Source organism: Haliotis rufescens, unplaced genomic scaffold (assembly GCF_023055435.1).
Source record: "Haliotis rufescens isolate VD_foot unplaced genomic scaffold, xgHalRufe1.0.p SCAF_7, whole genome shotgun sequence".
Classification (NCBI taxonomy): domain Eukaryota; kingdom Metazoa; phylum Mollusca; class Gastropoda; order Lepetellida; family Haliotidae; genus Haliotis; species Haliotis rufescens.
Genome location: NW_025964361.1, coordinates 6,964,247 through 6,984,050, shown reverse-complemented (window position 1 = coordinate 6,984,050; position 19,804 = coordinate 6,964,247). Strand labels below are relative to the sequence as shown.

At 43.3% G+C, this 19,804-nt stretch overlaps 1 protein-coding gene across 1 annotated transcript; it reads left to right on the top strand.

Annotated features, from left to right (window-relative positions):
- The first annotated feature begins 3,311 nt into the window (after nucleotides 1-3,311).
- LOC124144500 (torsin-1A-like) lies at nucleotides 3,312-19,489 on the top strand. The gene is made up of 5 exons (XM_046513931.2): nucleotides 3,312-5,389; nucleotides 11,818-12,083; nucleotides 12,703-12,878; nucleotides 17,169-17,293; nucleotides 17,715-19,489. The coding sequence occupies exons 1-5, from the start codon at nucleotides 5,176-5,178 to the stop codon at nucleotides 17,924-17,926; spliced, it is 993 nt and encodes a 330-aa protein (XP_046369887.2). The 5' UTR covers nucleotides 3,312-5,175; the 3' UTR covers nucleotides 17,927-19,489.
- Nucleotides 19,490-19,804: the final 315 nt, after the last annotated feature.

Genomic DNA, 19,804 nt, shown 5'->3' with positions numbered 1-19,804 from the left:
CTGAAGAGGGCACCAGACCCTGGAGATGATGTCACTAGATCCTGAAGAGGGCACCAGACCCTGGAGATGATGTCACTAGATCCTGAAGAGGGCACCAGACCCTGAGGATGGTGTCACTAGATCCTGAAGAGGGCACCTGACCCTGGAGATAATGTCACTAGATCCTGAAGAGGGCACCAGACCCTAGAGATGATGTCACTAGATCCTGAAGAGGGCACCAGACCCTAGAGATGATGTCACTAGATCCTGAAGAGGGCACCAGACCCTGGAGATGATGTCACTAGATCCTGAAGAGGGCACCACACCCTGGAGATGATGTCACTAGATCCTGAAGAGGGCACCAGACCCTGGAGATGATGTCACTAGATCCTGAAGAGGGCACCAGACCCTGGAGATAATGTCACTAGATCCTGAAGAGGGCACCAGACCCTGGAGAATGTCACTAGATCCTCAATAGGGCACCAGACCATAGAGATGATGTCACTAGATCCTGAAGAGGGCACCAGACCCTGGAGAATGTCACTAGATCCTGAAGAGGGCACCAGACCCTGGAGATGATGTCACTAGATCCTGAAGAGGGCACCAGACCCTGAGGTGATGTCACTAGATCCTGAAGAGGGCACCAGACCCTGGAGATGATGTCACTAGATCCTGAAGAGGGCACCAGACCCTGGAGATGATGTCACTAGATCCTCAATATGGCACCAGACCCAAGAGATGATGTCACTAGATCCTCAATAGAGCACCAGACCCTGGAGATGATGTCACTAGATCCTCAAGAGGGCACCAGACCCTGGAGAATGTCACTAGATCCTCAAGAGGGCACCAGACCCTGGAGAGGATGTCACTAGATCCTGAAGAGGGCACCAGACCCTGGAGATGGTGTCACTAGATCCTGAAGAGGGCACCAGACCCTGGAGATGATGTCACTAGATCCTGAAGAGGGCACCAGACCCTGGAGATGATGTCACTAGATCCTGAAGAGGGCACCAGACCCTGAGGATGGTGTCACTAGATCCTGAAGAGGGCACCTGACCCTGGAGATACTGTCACTAGATCCTGAAGAGGGCACCAGACCCTAGAGATGATGTCACTAGATCCTGAAGAGGGCACCAGACCCTAGAGATGATGTCACTAGATCCTGAAGAGGGCACCAGACCCTGGAGATGATGTCACTAGATCCTGAAGAGGGCACCACACCCTGGAGATGATGTCACTAGATCCTGAAGAGGGCACCAGACCCTGGAGATGATGTCACTAGATCCTGAAGAGGGCACCAGACCCTGGAGATGATGTCACTAGATCCTAAAGAGGGCACCAGACCCTGGAGAATGTCACTAGATCCTCAATAGGGCACCAGACCATAGAGATGATGTCACTAGATCCTGAAGAGGGCACCAGACCCTGGAGAATGTCACTAGATCCTGAAGAGGGCACCAGACCCTGGAGATGATGTCACTAGATCCTGAAGAGGGCACCAGACCCTGAGGTGATGTCACTAGATCCTGAAGAGGGCACCAGACCCTGGAGATGATGTCACTAGATCCTGAAGAGGGCACCAGACCCTGGAGATGGTGTCACTAGATCCTGAAGAGGGCACCTGACCCTGGAGAGGATGTCACTAGATCCTGAAGAGGGCACCAGACCCTGGAGATGATGTCACTAGATCCTGAAGAGGGCACCACACCCTGGAGATGATGTCACTAGATCCTGAAGAGGGCACCAGACCCTGGAGATGATGTCACTAGATCCTGAAGAGGGCACTAGACCCTGGAGATGATGTCACTAGATCCTGAAGAGGGCACCAGACCCTGGAGATGATGTCACTAGATCCTGAAGAGGGCACCAGACCCTGGAGATGATGTCACTAGATCCTGAAGAGGGCACCAGACCCTGGAGATGATGTCACTAGATCCTGAAGAAGGCACCAGACCCTGGAGAATGTCACTAGATCCTCAATAGGGCACCAGACGCTGGAGATGATGTCACTAGATCCTCAAGAGGGCACCACACCCTGGAGATGATGTCACTAGATCCTGAAGGGAGCAAAAGAGCCTGGAGGTGGTGTCACAAGGTCCTGAAGAGGGCACCAGACCCTAGAGATGATGTCACTAGATCCTGAAGGAAGCACAAGAGCCTTGAGATGATGTCACTAGATCCTGAAGAGGGCACCAGACCCTAGAGATTATGTCACTAGATCCTGAAGAGGGCACCAGACCCTAGAGATGATGTCACTAGATCCTGAAGAGGGCACCAGACCCAAGAGATGATGTCACTAGATCCTGAAGAGGGCACCAGACCCTAGAGATGATGTCACTAGATCCCGAAGGAAGCACAAGAGCCTTGAGATGATGTCACTAGATCCTGAAGAGGGCACCAGACCCTAGAGATGATGTCACTAGATCCTGAAGAGGTCACCACACCCTAGAGATGATGTCACTAAATCCTGAAGAGGGCACCAGAGCCTTGAGATGGTGTCACTAGATCCTGAAGAGGGCAACAGCGCCTGGAGATGGTGTCACTAGATCCTGAAGAGGGCACCACACCCTGGAGATGATGTCACTAGATCCTGAAGAGGGCACCAGACCCTGGAGATGATGTCACTAGATCCTGAAGAGGGCACCAGACCCTGGAGATAATGTCACTAGATCCTGAAGAGGGCACCAGACCCTGGAGATGATGTCACTAGATCCTGAAGAGGGCACCACACCCTGGAGATGATGTCACTAGATCCTGAAGAGGGCACCAGACCCTGGAGATGATGTCACTAGATCCTGAAGAGGGCACCAGACCCTGGAGATAATGTCACTAGATCCTGAAGAGGGCACCAGACCCTGGAGAATGTCACTAGATCCTCAATAGGGCACCAGACCATAGAGATGATGTCACTAGATCCTGAAGAGGGCACCAGACCCTGGAGAATGTCACTAGATCCTGAAGAGGGCACCAGACCCTGGAGATGATGTCACTAGATCCGGAAGAGGGCACCAGACCCTGAGGTGATGTCACTAGATCCTGAAGAGGGCACCACACCCTGGAGATGATGTCACTAGATCCTGAAGAGGGCACCAGACCCTGGAGATGGTGTCACTAGATCCTGAAGAGGGCACCTGACCCTGGAGAGGATGTCACTAGATCCTGAAGAGGGCACCAGACCCTGGAGATGATGTCACTAGATCCTGAAGAGGGCACCACACCCTGGAGATGATGTCACTAGATCCTGAAGAGGGCACCAGACCCTGGAGATGATGTCACTAGATCCTGAAGAGGGCACTAGACCCTGGAGATGATGTCACTAGATCCTGAAGAGGGCACCAGACCCTGGAGATGATGTCACTAGATCCTGAAGGGGGCACCAGACCCTGGAGATGATGTCACTAGATCCTGAAGAGGGCACCAGACCCTGGAGATAATGTCACTAGATCCTGAAGAAGGCACCAGACCCTGGAGAATGTCACTAGATCCTCAATAGGGCACCAGACGCTGGAGATGATGTCACTAGATCCTCAAGAGGGCACCACACCCTGGAGATGATGTCACTAGATCCTGAAGTGAGCAAAAGAGCCTGGAGGTGGTGTCACAAGGTCCTGAAGAGGGCACCAGACCCTAGAGATGATGTCACTAGATCCTGAAGGAAGCACAAGAGCCTTGAGATGATGTCACTAGATCCTGAAGAGGGCACCAGACCCTAGAGATTATGTCACTAGATCCTGAAGAGGGCACCAGACCCTGGAGATGATGTCACTAGATCCTGAAGAGGGCACCAGACCCAAGAGATGATGTCACTAGATCCTGAAGAGGGCACCAGACCCTAGAGATGATGTCACTAGATCCCGAAGGAAGCACAAGAGCCTTGAGATGATGTCACTAGATCCTGAAGAGGGCACCAGACCCTAGAGATGATGTCACTAGATCCTGAAGAGGTCACCACACCCTAGAGATGATGTCACTAAATCCTGAAGAGGGCACCAGAGCCTTGAGATGGTGTCACTAGATCCTGAAGAGGGCAACAGCGCCTGGAGATGGTGTCACTAGATCCTGAAGAGGGCACTAGACCCTAGAGATGATGTCACTAGATCTTGAAGAGGGCACCAGAGCCTTGAGATGGTGTCACTAGATCCTGAAGAGGGCACCACACCCTGGAGATGATGTCACTAGATCCTGAAGAGGGCACCAGAGCCTTAAGATGGTGTCACTAGATCCTGAAGAGGGCACCAGAGCCTTGAGATGGTGTCACTAGATCCTGAAGAGGGCAACAGAACGTGGAGATGAGGTCACACGCAAGTTATTGTGGATGTGTCTCAAACAGTGGTAATCTTAACAGTGCAACAGCTGTGTGACTTGGGTGTGGAGCATTATTACGGTTAACTTCCTGAAGTTGTCATGGGTAAATCATTGCTGACTTAGATTAATACTCTACTTATTCTCTCACTCATGAATCATATTTATTTCAGTGGAGGAAGGCCTTCGGTCCATGTTAATGTGCATATCATGGGAATATTTGGTCTTACTGTCAAACCACGACTTTGAAAATAGATCTGAACAGGTAAATATCCCATGCTGGCAAATATTGCTGGCGATTTTAAGACAAATAATCTAAATTGACTGTTTCACTGGATTACCTGAAAAATGATAATAATTATTTGCTTGTCCTTTAAAAAATGAAATAAAATATCTCGAAGCAGTGTCAAAAAAATGTCAATCTCTTCCAAAAGAGGGATAAACCTACATATATATCATGATTGCCAGTACACCCTGGGCAGTCAGAGCGGTGCATGGGGGTTTGCAGTGCTATTTGAAAGAGGGAGTGCACTTAAAATATATAATATAAATGAAAATAATTCGGAACCAAATTGAGTTTGTTGGCCAGAAGAAAGTCAGTGTATTGTTATTTTGTCACCAGATGATTTAGTTAAATGCTTTTCACACGCCAACATGACAATTATGCCTGAAAAAGGGGGGGACGCACCACTTCATTGACACACACGCCTCCCTAATCTGGATCCGCGAACGCTTGTCAACAAAAGTCAACACCATACATTCGATCTGACCTGTATTTTCCAATTGAAGGGAGATAACAAACTTCCGCGTCCAAAGTACACTCTCATTAAAAAAACACAGTGAAATACATTCTCGTTTGAAATATGTCCAGTTGACGGACCACCTTAATCTGGGATGAATATTGTGATCATGCAAGGACAAACACTATTAGCTGCAACATGTATTGTTGTCGCCTGTTCTGTACATTCAGCTGTATGTGCTAATCCCTTTGCTGACTTCTTCGAGGTTATACAACTAACAGCTGATTACGCCGAAATATGCTATGACTCAGTGAGAACCTACTTTGCTGAAACTTGCCATGATCGATGGATACACAACAATCTCACAGGTAGGTTCCGCATTGTGGAGGGGTTTTCTAACAATAAATATATATCAATACGCTAAAAATAAACTAACATCGGATGAAAAGACAACTATATGTATTCCTAGTGTTTATTTTGCGGCGCCCAGTCACGACGATCGGACCGATGACAAGATCAGAACTGTAATAAATCGGGTCTCCCCTCGCAAGGTGCATGAAATCACTTGAGCACATTGATTAAAAACATGAGAAGATTTGGAAAGTATCTGTCGACGCCCAGTACACATGCTCTGCAAATAACATATTTACAACTTACAATAGTAGCTTAATGTTGGGGGCAAGTGACGCAGGCCGTACTTTTGTGAAACTCGATACGGGTATGGTAATCAGAGAAAATCGTAGATTAAACGAGACTAACCTGTACATCTGTTGATCTAGAATATAATTATGAAATACCCGTAATCTTAATTAAAGGGGCACTGATCTAACGCAATGGGTTGCTGGGATACAGTCTGCCGTTGTCATGCTGGTAGCAGGGGTTAGGGAGGACCTCGTGCTGTTCCAGGATGTGCTGTGCCGGTTGTGCAAGGAGGAGACGGTCGTCAACCTCACTCTCTTGTTCCGGGACTGGGTCAGTCTGGACTTGGCTGGAGTTGAGGGACGGGCCTGGTGGTGTGGCGGTCTGGGTCTCCGAGTTCCTGCTTGGTGGTGATGGAAGAGGGGGAGAGTCGGGGGAGAAGATGCTTTTCCTCTTTCTCTTCTTTCTTCCGTGTCCTGTCCCTTCTGGCGTGCGAAAGGGCTCCTCCCCTCTGGATTCGAGGGGAGCGAGTTCCAGTGCCGCTGAAGGGGGTGGAGGGGTGATGGGAAGGCTCTCCTGGATCTCCATGGGGGCGACTGGTGGAGCCTTCTTCACAGTGGGCGGCCTGGCCTTCTGTACCGGGCGTGGTGCAGCGGGGGCAGGGGCCGGGGTCTTTTTCCCCTTAGGCTTGGTCTTGGCCGGAGCTTTGACCAGAGGCCTTTTCCTTTGACCTAAGTCGAAGGAGATGGAAAGGGTTGAGGAGTTGGACTTGTACGAAGTCCGTAGGGAGTAGTCCCCGACCCTGTAAGCCAGCAAGGGCTCCAGGATGGCGACTAGCTCCCAAGGTAGAGATAGAGCGATATCCCTCATGGTGATAGCTTGGGTTGTTTCAGGTGTTTCACATAGGTGTCAAGTCTCAAGGGTCGGCTGAGAAAGCCCACGTGACAACTATTTTCATAACGTCCACAGTTCCTAAAAATCCATTGAGTGATAGATAACAATGAGCAATCAATCAACGTATTATCAGTTAACCCTTTGAACAAAGTATGTTGTTTTTAAATCGGCACTTCACGCCATGATATGAGTGTATTCCCTTTGTTTAAGTAAACCTAGACATGTAAACACTCACTTTTGACATATCCATTGTGCAAGATAGCAGTGATTAATCAATCAACGTATTTCCTGTTAATCCTTTGATGACTAGGAACGATCCGTTGATTTACAAAAAAAAGTAAATCAACTGATCATTCATCTCTTGCTGGTCTGCCACGTGCATATTACATAACACACATTTTACCTCACTTCAAACCTGAATTTAGATTGAATAATTACCCCAGACACAATAAAAGCCAAATGGGAACCTTTGTCAGATAATCTGAGTGGTGCTACCACTAATTGTACCTGTAATAAATTCATTAACTGAGCATCAAGTGAATGACGACAAATAAACAAGTGTAGGGATATACGAGAAAACGCGGATGACAACAAGGGATTAGTAATCGTATTACCGACGCAATCCGAAAATGCTTTCACTGCATGGATACATTTTTGAGTATTAAACAATAACCATCTAGGGTATTTCCAAATGACGACATCCGATGAGCTTCGCCGTTCTTTTTGTCTGTTTGTGTAGGCTGGAGAAATTAATTAACATGCGCCCTTTGTCGAAATCTTTATAGATCACAGTTACCAATCAGTGTTTATGCAAAAATGCGTAAAACAAATATTGCCTCCAGCCTCCAAGTTTATTTAGCAGTCCTTGCAGACGGTAGCCCAGTCTCTGGTCACGCTCAGTTGCGTTGCGTATCATCAGTGTTCGAAATACCTGCCTGCCCGACCGTCCGAGACGGGTTGATTTCAACTCGGGCTGCCAGATTTTCAAATCCCCCGGCCCGACGGTCGGGTTATATTTCATATGTGAAAATATTCAAAATATTTCCCGATGATAAGCATTAATTCACATGTAAAGATGAATGATAAAATGTAACCCAAAAGAAACCCCGTTAGCTTATCCTGAGAAACATATGATTATAGTGGGCAGGCAGGTTTTGGTCAGGGCTGGCAAGTATTTCAGCTAGCCAGTCCTGTGGTCTGGCTGAAATTTTTGGGAGTTTCATACCCTGGTATCATCCGGGTACTCACGGGAAAAAAAAACAATAACAAAGGCAACAACCAGTCCGGGGAATTGCGTTAGATCAGTGCCCCTTTATTAATTAGGAGGGATCGCGTGAGATAGCGAAACGAGCCCAGGAGTCATATTTTAGTGTATGAAGCCCTGTAGATAATCCAGATGAGAATCGTCGGGAGGTGACGTGATCCCTACTACTTGAAATTGTTTCATATAATCTAGATCAACATTCGACATACAGGTAAGTCTCGTTTCATGTTCGATCATATTTCAACCGATCTCGACATAGATCGTGATCACGTGAGATGTTTAAAGCTAAGCCGTTTCAAACAATCATGTAAAGATAAACAATATAATTATGAAGTAACACTTGTCCTTGAAAAGAAATTTCTCCCGAGTGAGTCCCAGGCCTTGACTGCTTTAGCAAACAATGATATTAATGAAAGGAATAAAATATGCAGTGGAAGTGAAACAACCATTGATACGCTGTTTCACACAGACAGCGAGCGATTTACACTCGAAACTAATTGTTACTTAATTTTGATAAATTAAAAGTGTGATATGTGGTAGGTTTGTTGTATTACTTCCCAAAAGTATTCGAAATACTCCAACCAACCAGTATTTCGAAATCCATGTATTTCTATTGAATTCGACTCTCGGGGCATGGTCGCCCTCTCATTGTCAATAGAAGAGACCCAGAATTCTACGTCACACAAGTTCGATCATTTGATTGGCTGGCTTGTCGCGTAACCGGGATGACATGTATGGATGATCTCCTGTGTCAAAATCCGAATGAAAGCAGTCCACAGTAGTTTTAGGATATTTTTGTTCATGAAACGTTAATTTTATGTTTTAATATTGAAAAAACGATGAAAAGTTACAAATATCCAGCTTATTTACAAGTATGATGTTACAAGTTATTCTTCAGGCTCATCGTGACTGGGGCACCAAAACTTTACAATGTCGACGCACAATACGAACTGGCTTGCAAAAATGTAAATGTGTCAAGTGCTGACATGTAGGGTGGGTACATTGTGCCCAGGTTGTAATTATTAATGAGACACCAGCTCGAACCCCTCATCAGTTGCACAAAAAAAAGGTTTACATTTGCAGAGTTTACAGTGTTCATCATCACTTGCCCCCTCACTATCGTACGAATCAAAACTATCGTCCTATCGCGTTGGGCAATGGCGTTCCAGAAGGACTTGCAATCGTCGCAATGACAGTAGGTTTGTTCGAAGATTAACACGGTTGAGGTGCTTGCTTGCTTTTGAGGGGTACCAATTTCACAGTCTGGTGGGAATTTTGTTTTATTCAGAATGACGTCTTTGGTGATTGCCTCCGACAACAGCGCTCAGAACGTTTCTCTTGTTAGTAGGAACAACTTTCTTGAAAAGTACAGTTGCCTTGATGGCGCAAAGTTGATATATTGGCGGTGGTAGACTTGTCAAATGGGTCGACTCCACATTTCCTGAAAAAGAATTGTTGGTGTCAGCGACAGGTTATAAACCAAATGTTTATTAACTGAATTTGTGGCATTTTCCCGTATATACTTATGACGGCCGGGGGCGGTCGGGTAGCCTAGTGGTTAAAGCGTTAGTTCGTCACGTCGAAGACCCGGGTTCGATTCCAAACATGCGTACAATGTGTGAAGCCTATTTCTGGTGTCCCCCGCCATGATATTGCTGGAATATTGCTAAAAGCGGCGTTAAACCATACTCACCTACTCACTTATGATGGGGGTTGTAAATGTTAACAAATGGCCCTGAAAGCAACCAACGTCTACTGGCTGTAAAACTTGGGAGGTGTGTACAGGCAGTACAAACAAAATAATGTGACGCTGACGCGCCCAGTTGAGTCCGTGGAATAGATACGTGGGATCTATGACCATCGTACACAATAAAAAGTGAACTACAGACGCGGCGACTGCATGCTTCTGAAAGTGTTGAAAAATCTCCGTGTTTGACCAGCCAGAGTCGCTTACAGTGCCTGCTGCTCCAGGGGTAGTTCCTGAAAGAGGTTCTTCCCGAATACAAAATACGGTGGTATAGAACTACCAGATGCATTGCGCAACCTATAACAGTTGTAGTTCTTGATCTTGATGTTGTGACTGCAGCTGGAGTACTCTGACTCGATGTGACGACTGATGGTGGGGTATGATGCTCCACAAGTCCCTTTTCGTCAACATTATAAATGCGATGAGGGCATGTCTTCAGGTTGTACTTATCCATGATGTGCCCAAGCTCATTAAAATAATGAGTGGCCGTCTCCTCTGAGGTAGCTATCGCTCTCTGTATCTCAAGGGATCACTGATAGATCAGGCAATCTTTTCATAAACCCATAGAACCACTGAAGTGATAGGTTTTTTCATCTATTGACTTCTTTCCAAGATGAATTGCTACAGCTGTGGCAATAGTGATAACCTCAGCCCTAGTATAGCCCCACCCAAAATTTGCCATGGCGTCAATATGTAAAACAAGTCCCTGCTCTTCTTCTATGAATAATAGGGTCTCTCTTAGTAGTGGTGCATTCAATAGAAACTTTGCAACTAATCCTGTCGTGAAGAGTAGCAAACAGAACAGCAAAGGTTGTGGCACCTTTCCTAATTGCCATCCAACCAAAAACAGCATTATATGCCTCATCTAGAGCTGCTGACAAATATTGCCTGTATTGGCATCTTCTGGATGGTTCAGCATTGGTCGAAAAACCGTAGCAATGAAGCTTTATTTTTCATCTAAACCACAGAGAGGGGGGTTCTCAAAAATCAATTAGTTTTCTATAGGAAATGGCTCTTTCTTGTTTCCATAGTTTTTAATTTTGACGAGGACATCACGTGTCTGGTCACGTGACTTTTACACCAGGAAAGTAAACAAACAGACGATAGCTCTGCCGTCGATTTATAATGTGTGGATTTATTACCATTTACATTTTATTTGAGCTGCTAAGGTTACATTAGTGAATTTAGGTTACAAAGTAGTTGTTTGCTGAATATGAGCTATAACTTACGTTTGGAAACTTGACACGAAGCATTTCCCGGTCCAAGCGTACGAAAGCGGTGTTGTCAGAAGATCAAAGCTGCAGGCACCGTAATTTCTCATACATATCGCGAGAATTACCATTCAAAATAGTTGATCGAACGAGCGCATTCTAACCCATTCGCCACCATAACCAGTTGAGGCGGGATTGAATGATTTCCAAATTGCCTCCGACAGCACCCGGCATTATACCAGTGCTTCAATCATTTCTGCCACGAACAATCACTTCTAATAAACTTTTAACAATCTCCACTGACACTTAAAAAATGACGTAACACTAGACGTCAAATCGAATAACACTGTTATTTAATGATTTAAACGAGCATAAACATCACCAGTACATCTCAACTTTTGTTTGCCGTCGTAGCTACAACCGGAAGACCGCCTCCGTGGTAGAGCGTCCGCCTGGAGAGCGGAAGGTCCGGGGTTTGATCCCCGGCCGCGTCATACAAAAAGACCATAAAAGATAGTACTTCTTGCTACCCCGTCTGGCGCTCGGCATTGAGGGGCTAAAACAAGGACTGGTCGCCTCGGAGTCAATATACTGTGTCTGAGTGGGATATTCATGTTAAACTGTGGCATGGTATCTCAGTGTGCTAGCGTTATAACTCGGCATCAGTCCGGACTAGTACAAGCAGCCACACAAACAAACACACGTACAAGCACGTCGCTATATAAGTGCAATAATCTTGGACGCGACGTTAAACCCCATTTCTCCTCACCACCAGTAACGTCTTGTAGCATTAAAACTTCCCTCCCTCTAAGTGTTGTTTCCACTTTCGATAAGAGCAGTGACAAAAATACTAATAAAAGATAAAGAGCACTCTAGGAAATGATATTTATCTTCTAATCCATTTTACATGAGTGTCATAGTCAAGCTTCATTCAACATCAAGATCTAAATGGCTTTAGATTTAAAATGCATGGTTGTATGTGGAGATTTCTTGGGCCATGCAAATACTTTTCTAGAACAATTCTAAAACTATGTATTTCAGGACTGTCAAATCATCTTAATAAGAAGCTATTTGGCCAACATCTTGCACTGGATGCTGTGACCAATCACATCCAAAGACACATCCAGTCTGCTGAACCTGCCCGGGCTCTGGTTCTCTCCTTCCATGGCAGTATTGGCACTGGGAAGAGCTACGTGAGCCGCATTGTAGCAGAACACCTTTATAGAAAAGGGATGGAAAGCCAGTTTGTTCATCTCATCTCTATGGCAAGTGAGTTTCCACTTGAAGAAAAGGTGCAAGACTTTAAGGTAAAGTCCAGAGCTCCAGATAAGCTGCGTATTTGCGTAAAATACGTATTATTAACTGAAATACGCAGATAAATCAAATATGCAACAAAAACTATAAATACGCTATTCAAATAAAATAAAATCGGTTTTTATAACTATTAGATAAAACGATTGCATATATTAAAACTGTTAGATAAAATAAGTATGTATCAGCCGATCGAGAAATTCACTTACCGACAGTTACATTCGGAAAAGCTTCTTACACAAACATACTGATAGCTGTCAATTGAAAAGCACATCGTGCCTAGTCAATGTACATTTTGTATCTTAATTAGTCGCTGATTGGTGATTAAAGAAATAAACAAATTAACAAAAAATGGCTTCCCGGAGAGAGCCGCAAGCAGACACAGACGGGTATACTACTGTTCACATAGTTTTAAACCATTTACAGGGATTGTTACGAAACAGGTTTTAAGTTAAATACCCAAATGTGATGAAACAGGTGGAAAACACATTTTGAATACACTCTCAAACTTGTGGATACCCAATCACATCCCTGGGTAAAATACCAAAATAAGCAAAAGCTTATCTAAGGCTCTGAGTGACAGTACTGGCGTAGGCTACATCATTCTTTTTACAGGACCAGCTGCGAGCTTATATTGAGAGCACCATCGCCGACTGTCCTCGCTCACTGTTTATATTTGACGAGATGAACAAGATGCCGCCAGGTATCATTGACACCATCAGGCCCTATCTCGAGTCCTACAACAAGCTTAGAGGTGTCAACTACCGCAGAGCCATCTACATTTTTCTCAGGTGCGTCACCATCAGGAAAATATAGAATTTGGACAATACGAAAGAATTTAGATTATTAATATGCTGAGAATCTTGCGAGATCTTGAGGGAAATGATGCTTATGTAATAGAGAAAGACATATAAAAGAAAGGCATGTTGTTGTGTTTTCTTATTACTTGGTCATTTATAATAATAATAATAATAATAATAATACATGCATTTGTATAGCGCAGCATTCACTGTGCATGAGTGCTCTGTGCGCTGCAATGAAACTTATAGTCAGTGAGATTATTTTTTGAACAGGTGGGTCTTGATGGGGTTTTTTAAGCAGGAGTTCGTTCCACTTGGAGCTTGCTGTGTAGGCGAAGGATCACATGCCGAATGATGATGCCTTCACAGGTGGCATTGTTAGAAGGAGCTGATTTTGGGACCGCAGAGAGCGCACATTCTTGTAAGGTGGAATCAGTTCTGTCTAGTAGGCTGGAGCTTGATGGTTGACACATTTGTAGGCAAAGAGGAGAAGTTTGTTGTCAAGTCGTGCAGGTATCGGCAGCCAGTGTAGGTTCTCTAGAATCAGGGTTATATGTTCAAATTTGCGGGTTCTTGTGACGATTCTGGCAGTGGCATTCTGTACTAAAGTACTGTCGGAAATGCTAGAAAACTGCTTTTCTGGCTTCATTTAATAAATATGAGGCATAGGACTATGAAAAGAGCATATATCAAAATATGGCAAATTGCCCTAATCTAGCCTGTCCTAACTGACATTGTGATTACCCTTAAAATGTACTTTTACAGGTAAAATGATGATCAACTTAGAAAATATTTGTGTGTTGTCATGTATGTATGAAATGGCCTATAACCTGAGGTAATTACCTAACACCAGTCCCGAGGCGATGACCTCTAACCGTCCCGTGCATTCTACCAGTTGCAAGTGTCACCGAGTTGGGGGTGGTCTCAACATATTGCTGTTATTGTACATAATTGACATGTGCAGGTGATGGAGTAGCAATTTAGGATATGTCCTGCATTATATCTGCTTGGAAACATGATGGAATAGTTAAGAGCTATGAAACGGGATGAGTTTAAGAAGGTTGCGGTTTTGGAATCAAGAAGTATTTGTTGTTCTACAGATGATTTCCTGAGGTAGCATTTATCTCCGCTGATGACGTATGTGAATCTGTACTTTTGAATGTTGTGTTATGTCTTGCCACGAACCCTTTACACTCAGCCAAGATGGGCACAACAGGGTTGACCTCAAAATGTCTGACTAGCGTACTTGAGACAACGTGACCGTGTTGTGCCGCCAGCACACATTAACTGGTTTCTTATTCAGCCGAATTTTCTCAATGAGTTGAACTTTCGTTTCATATGGTCTGAAGTCGACAATGTCATATATTCCTGTATGGTCGCTTTCAGACTACTCATGGTTGGGGCGACAGTATCTGATTCCCGGACGTTATATTAACTGGCGTTATCCATGACAATAACACTGGGATTGTTTAAAATGGGCAATACCCCTACCTGATTGCACCATTGGTGCTTTTTGTCCATCTGCCGAAAGCTACGTGTAGTCAGTAGAATTATTCATCAAGGTAACTTATCTGGACGCCCTGACTGTGATAGTTATGAATGGTTGGGTGATAATGTGGAGAGCAATAGTTAGTGCAGTCCGGGAAACATTAATTGTATCTTTAATTTCCTACCAAATTCTGCTACAAGTCAGGGTTACCTTCTGCTCATAAAGCTTGTACACTTTACGCCTAATCACCCTGTATCAAAGCTGTCTAATATCCTTTTATGTCCCAGGGTTGAGCTCGCAATGTCTGACTGGTGTACGTAAGACAACGTGACTGTGTTGTGCCGCCAGCACATATGTCCTGTACTTTGCAGGGTTCTTATTCAGCCGAATTGTCTCCATGAGTTGAACTTTTGTTTCATATGGTCTGAAGTCGACAATGTCATATATTCCTGTATGGTCGCTTTCAGACTATTCATGGTTTGGGCGACAGTATCTGATTCCCGGACGTTATATTAACTGGCGTTATCTATGACAATGACACTGACGTTGTTTAAAATGGGCAAAAGCTGAAGTTCCAACCAGTCTATGAAGACATCACCTCCTATAATTTCCTTATGTTAATCAGCAGTTTTCTTATTGACACGATTACCTTTACCTGGTGGTCTATGGGTGCTTTTTGTCCATCTGCCGATAGCCACATGTAGTCAGTAGAATTATTCATCAAGGTAACTTATCTGGACGCCCTGACTGTGATAGTTATGAATGGTTGGGTGGTAATGTGGAGAGCAATAGTTAGTGCAGTCCGGGAAACATTAATTGTATCTTTAATTTCCTCCCAAATTCTGCTACAAGTCAGGGTTACCTTCTGCTCATAAAGCTTGTACACTATACGCCTAATCACCCTGTATCAAAGCTGTCTAATATCCTTTTATGTCCCAGTTTTGTTTTTGAGACCACCCCTAAACCTGTTTTGTTTTTATCATCATACCGTAGACTTGATTTTATGGATTGAAAACCATATAGCTTGGGCAGTTCGGTAATTCACCTTATCTTAATTAATAAATGTAAAGAACTTGTATACATTTCCCAATGCAGACTCCATATCGTGTACCATGGTAATGGCTATGCAAGTGTAATGTAATATGCATCATGGGAGCAATGTTAACAAAACAAACGCAGCGTCATTTTGTCATTTTAGAAGATGCACATCTAGAATTTTCTCAAAATGATTTTTGTTTTTGGATTAAATGTTTTATGAAGACTACATTATTATCAGTACAACGGAGTCACGTGCGCATATTTCTATAGTCTGTTTCAGACTGCCCTCATTGGACTTAGAATAAATGTAAACTTCCTGTTTTCGTTCGAATTTGTCTCCTGTAAACTTGTCGATAGGACTCCTTGTGACTGAAATACGTTATCGGTAGTTACTCGATATTCCAATAACAACAGTCTGTGAAAAATTATATTCTTTTTTAACAGGCAAAAAGCAGTTTTCTAGCATTTCCGACAGACTGATGTTAGAGAGAAGGCTTTTGCAGTAGTCTATCCGGGACATAACAAGGGACAGGACCAGAGTGGATGCAGCAGATTGACTAAGATAGTTTCGTAATTTACCAATGTTGCGTAGATGAAGGTTAGCTGTCCTGATTATGTGTGTGATTTCACTGATTTGGTCTGTCATCTGGAGATGTCTGTCAAACCCTACTCCAAGGTTCTTCACCTTCTGGCTTGGTGTTACCTTTACATCTCCAATTTTTATGTCACAATCTAGAGCTTGAAGCTTTTCTATCCAATTAGCAGGTATTCAGTCCTATCAGCGTTAAGTTTGAGAAGGTTGTCATCCAATTCTGGTAGTCTGTACAGCATTGTTGAGCGTTCACTTGGCTATGTGAGAATTGTTCAAGGCGGGAAGAAAGGTACAGCTGGTTATCGTCTGCATATTGATGTTGTTTGCTACAGTGCTTCTTTGCTATGTTGCTCAAAGGACGGATGTAGAGTGAGAACAGCACAGGGCCAAGAACTGATCCCTGGGGTACGTCATGCTGCAGGACCTGGGGGGATGACTTCTTGTCCTTGATGAAGATAGCAAACCACTTCAGAACATTGCCTTGGATTCCCATGGTAGAGCCTAACCGTGTCAGCGGAATGGAATGGTCTATTGTATAGAATGTTCAATCGTCAAAGTTCAAATCAACTTGCAAAGTCATTTAGGAAAAATTGTTTCACCACCCGGAATGGAGAAATGGAACTTTAACCTGTCTCATGTGATGTGCGCACGGATGGCCCAGTCGTCTAAGGCGCCACAATTCGCTGTGAAGAGTTGTGTCCCTTGGTTACGCCAGAAACGTAGAATCGTGAGTTCAAATCCCGGTTCGCCCCGATTATGTTTCTAGGTTTGTCAGCACCATACGGTGCTCATGGGTTTCACCAAAGTGATAAACGCCTGAGACCTGCATCACTTCGGGCTTCTTCTCCCTCTTCAAGATGACATGCCGTGATATAAGTGGAATACTGTTCAAAGCAGCGTTAAACCCAACTCAATCACTCACTGTTCTTTGTTATGACTTTTAATGTTGCAAATATCCAAGAAACAATCAGGTGAGCTGCAGAGGCTCTATTTGAGGTTTTTTTTTAAAAGAATCAAAGGGCCCTGAATATATACGACGGGAAGTAACATTTGTTGCAATGTTTAACCTTCTCCGTGTCCCAAGAACAAGAGGGTAAAGGACGTTTTGTTGTATTTTTGCTTGCTTATTTTCAAGACGGCATGTTCCTCTGTTTGCGTACAGTAACACAGCTGGAAATGGCATCGCAGAGTATGCGTATCAACATTGGTGGAAGGGCTACCCCCGGGAGGATATCAAACTAGCAGATGTTAGAGAAATCATTATCCGTACTGCAATCAGCACAAAAAGTAAAATTTATTTGATTAGTAATTTTACATTTTTGATTTAATAAGTATGTATCATGTCCAAATCAAAGGTTGAATTAGTCTGCCAAAGCTCTTTTTTAAGATAATATATAACCTGTCATCTTGGAACAGTTACATACCAAAATGTTCAATGCTTTTCATCTGATGGGTTTCAAGAAATAGTAAATGTCTGCGATCTGCGTCATTTGAGGTTTGCATTGTGTTTATTTACACATCAAGCTGTCACATCGTGATATAACTGAAATACTGTAGGAGGTGGCAGTATCTTCAGAACCACCATTCACAATTCAAAAAACATTTACACTTCACAAAATTAAATTCAAATAATTAGTAAACATGGTAACATTAAATCCTGATGATACTATAACTAGTATGAAGTATTTACTGGTGAAATATGTTTCAGATGAACTTTGGCACGGTGAGTTGATGGACAGGCGCCTGATAGAATTCATCCCCTTCCTACCGCTTGAGAAATCCCATGTAATGAAATGCGTCAAGGACAACATGGCTACTAGTGGTCACAAAGTCACCGATGAGAAAGTTGAAAGTATTGTGAAAGCCATCTCATTCTGGCCTAAGAGTGAGCAGGTTTTCGCTGTATTTGGATGCAAATAATACACAAAGTGCATGCTAAAAAAGCTAAAAAAGCTAAAAAATGTCCTAGCAGCTTCGAAATACTTAGAAATATTACTCAACTGGTTATGAAGTCAACAGTTTAATATATCAGCAGTCATATATCGTAAATTGTTGTCACCACCAAAATTCAAACATTTTGAGTACAAATTGGCTCTTTGAAACAAATCCCGAAACACCTAACATATACTCTAGCTTCAAACTAGCACAAACCCTTTACAATTTTAGACAAAAGTGAAACAACATTTCTGAGAGAATTTTCATACCTCCGACCTAAAAGAGCGGGGGGATTTTATAATACCAAGGAATTCCGTCCGAACTTCCGAGAACATTTTTTGTGCTACCTAGATCTTGAAAAATACTGAATAGATTCTTTGGAAACATGAACACTTTCTATACCAATAGGAGAGGGCGAATTTTTGTTTCAATATTTGGATTTTCTGCGAAAGTACAGCTTTTTATTCATTTTTGGATACTTTTTGCAAACATTTGTGCGACCTATAACTTAAAACCACTTCATGGGTTCTTTTTCAATTAGGGATACTGCTTACATAGCAAGAGGAGACGCGCAGTGCAAAGTTTAATTTCGATAAGTGGATTATCTGAGTAAATATGGCTTTTTCATGTTTTGAACTTAGAAAGACTGTTATACCTCTGACTAAAAGGGCGGGGTATATAGTTGTACCAAGGAACTGCGTCCGTCCGTCCCTCTGTCGTTTGGTTTTGCTGAAGATAAAAATACTTTGGGCAGGATAAATTGTGCGACCTGTTAGTTGAAAACACAGTTGGGAAAACTTTCAATGTTTAATATATATCAGCAGTCATATATCGTAAATTGTTGTCACCACCAAAATTCAAACATTTTGAGAACAAATTGGCTCTTTGAAACAAATCCCGAAACACCTAACATATACTCTAGCTTCAAACTAGCACAAACCCTTTACAATTTTAGACAAAGTGAAACAACATTTCTGAGAGAATTTTCATACCTCCGACCATAGCTATGTTTTCTGAAGAAAAAAATACTTTGGGCAGGATAAATTGTGCGACCTGTTAGTTGAAAACACAGTTGGGAAAACTTTCAATGTTACTTAGATGCAGTGCCAAGATATGTGTGAAATGTCAAATGTTACTCTCTCTTTCAAACGTACCATTGAACATATGTACTGTTGAACATTCAAAAGTATTTCAGAGAGTTTTTCTAGACAACCAATCTACTCCCTCCTTCAGTCGGTTGATTTTCTGGAATAACAAAAATGTTTTTATTTTTTTTTACTTTTGAATCATGCCATTACTATATTATATTATTGTGCTTTTTAAGAGAAACCGGCTCAACAATATATCTCCAATATCAAAGTTGTTCTTCAGCTGATATTGGAGTCGAGGAGGGGGGCATTAGTGAGCCCTGCTCCCTTTTTGCCTTGTTTATCTCGTGACATTGGCCTTGACCTCAAATGACATGAGACATGAAAGCTACTATCAGTATGAGTGTCATGTTCCCTTGCTAAATGATTTCTGAAATAAAGTTATTCGTTATTAATCAAATCCTTATTTATTTAAAAATATCACTCAGGATTTCTCTTACAAACAAATGTAAATGCTTTTGTTTGATTGTTTGTTGTTTAATGCCGCACTCAGCAATATTCCAGCTATATAACGGCGGTCTGTAAATAATCGAGTCTGGACCAGATAACCCCAGTGAACCGCAATTGGGATACGATGACATCCATTAACCATGTCAGCGAGCCTGACCACCCGATCCCGTTAGTCGCCTTTTACGACAAGCATAGCCGCCTTTTATGGCAAGCATGGGTTGCTGAAGACCTATTCACGGAACAAATGTAAATGCTTCCCGTGAAC

What these genes read in the sequence shown, in the direction of transcription:
- LOC124144500 (XM_046513931.2), top strand. Translation starts at nt 5,176, where the DNA reads ATGAATATTGTGATCATGCAAGGACAAACACTATTAGCTGCAACATGT. An exon ending in AAAAGGTGCAAGACTTTAAG is followed by an intron (nt 12,084 to 12,702) that starts GTAAAGTCCAGA and finishes TTCTTTTTACAG; the next exon opens with GACCAGCTGCGAGCTTATAT. An exon ending in GCCATCTACATTTTTCTCAG is followed by an intron (nt 12,879 to 17,168) that starts GTGCGTCACCAT and finishes GTTTGCGTACAG; the next exon opens with TAACACAGCTGGAAATGGCA.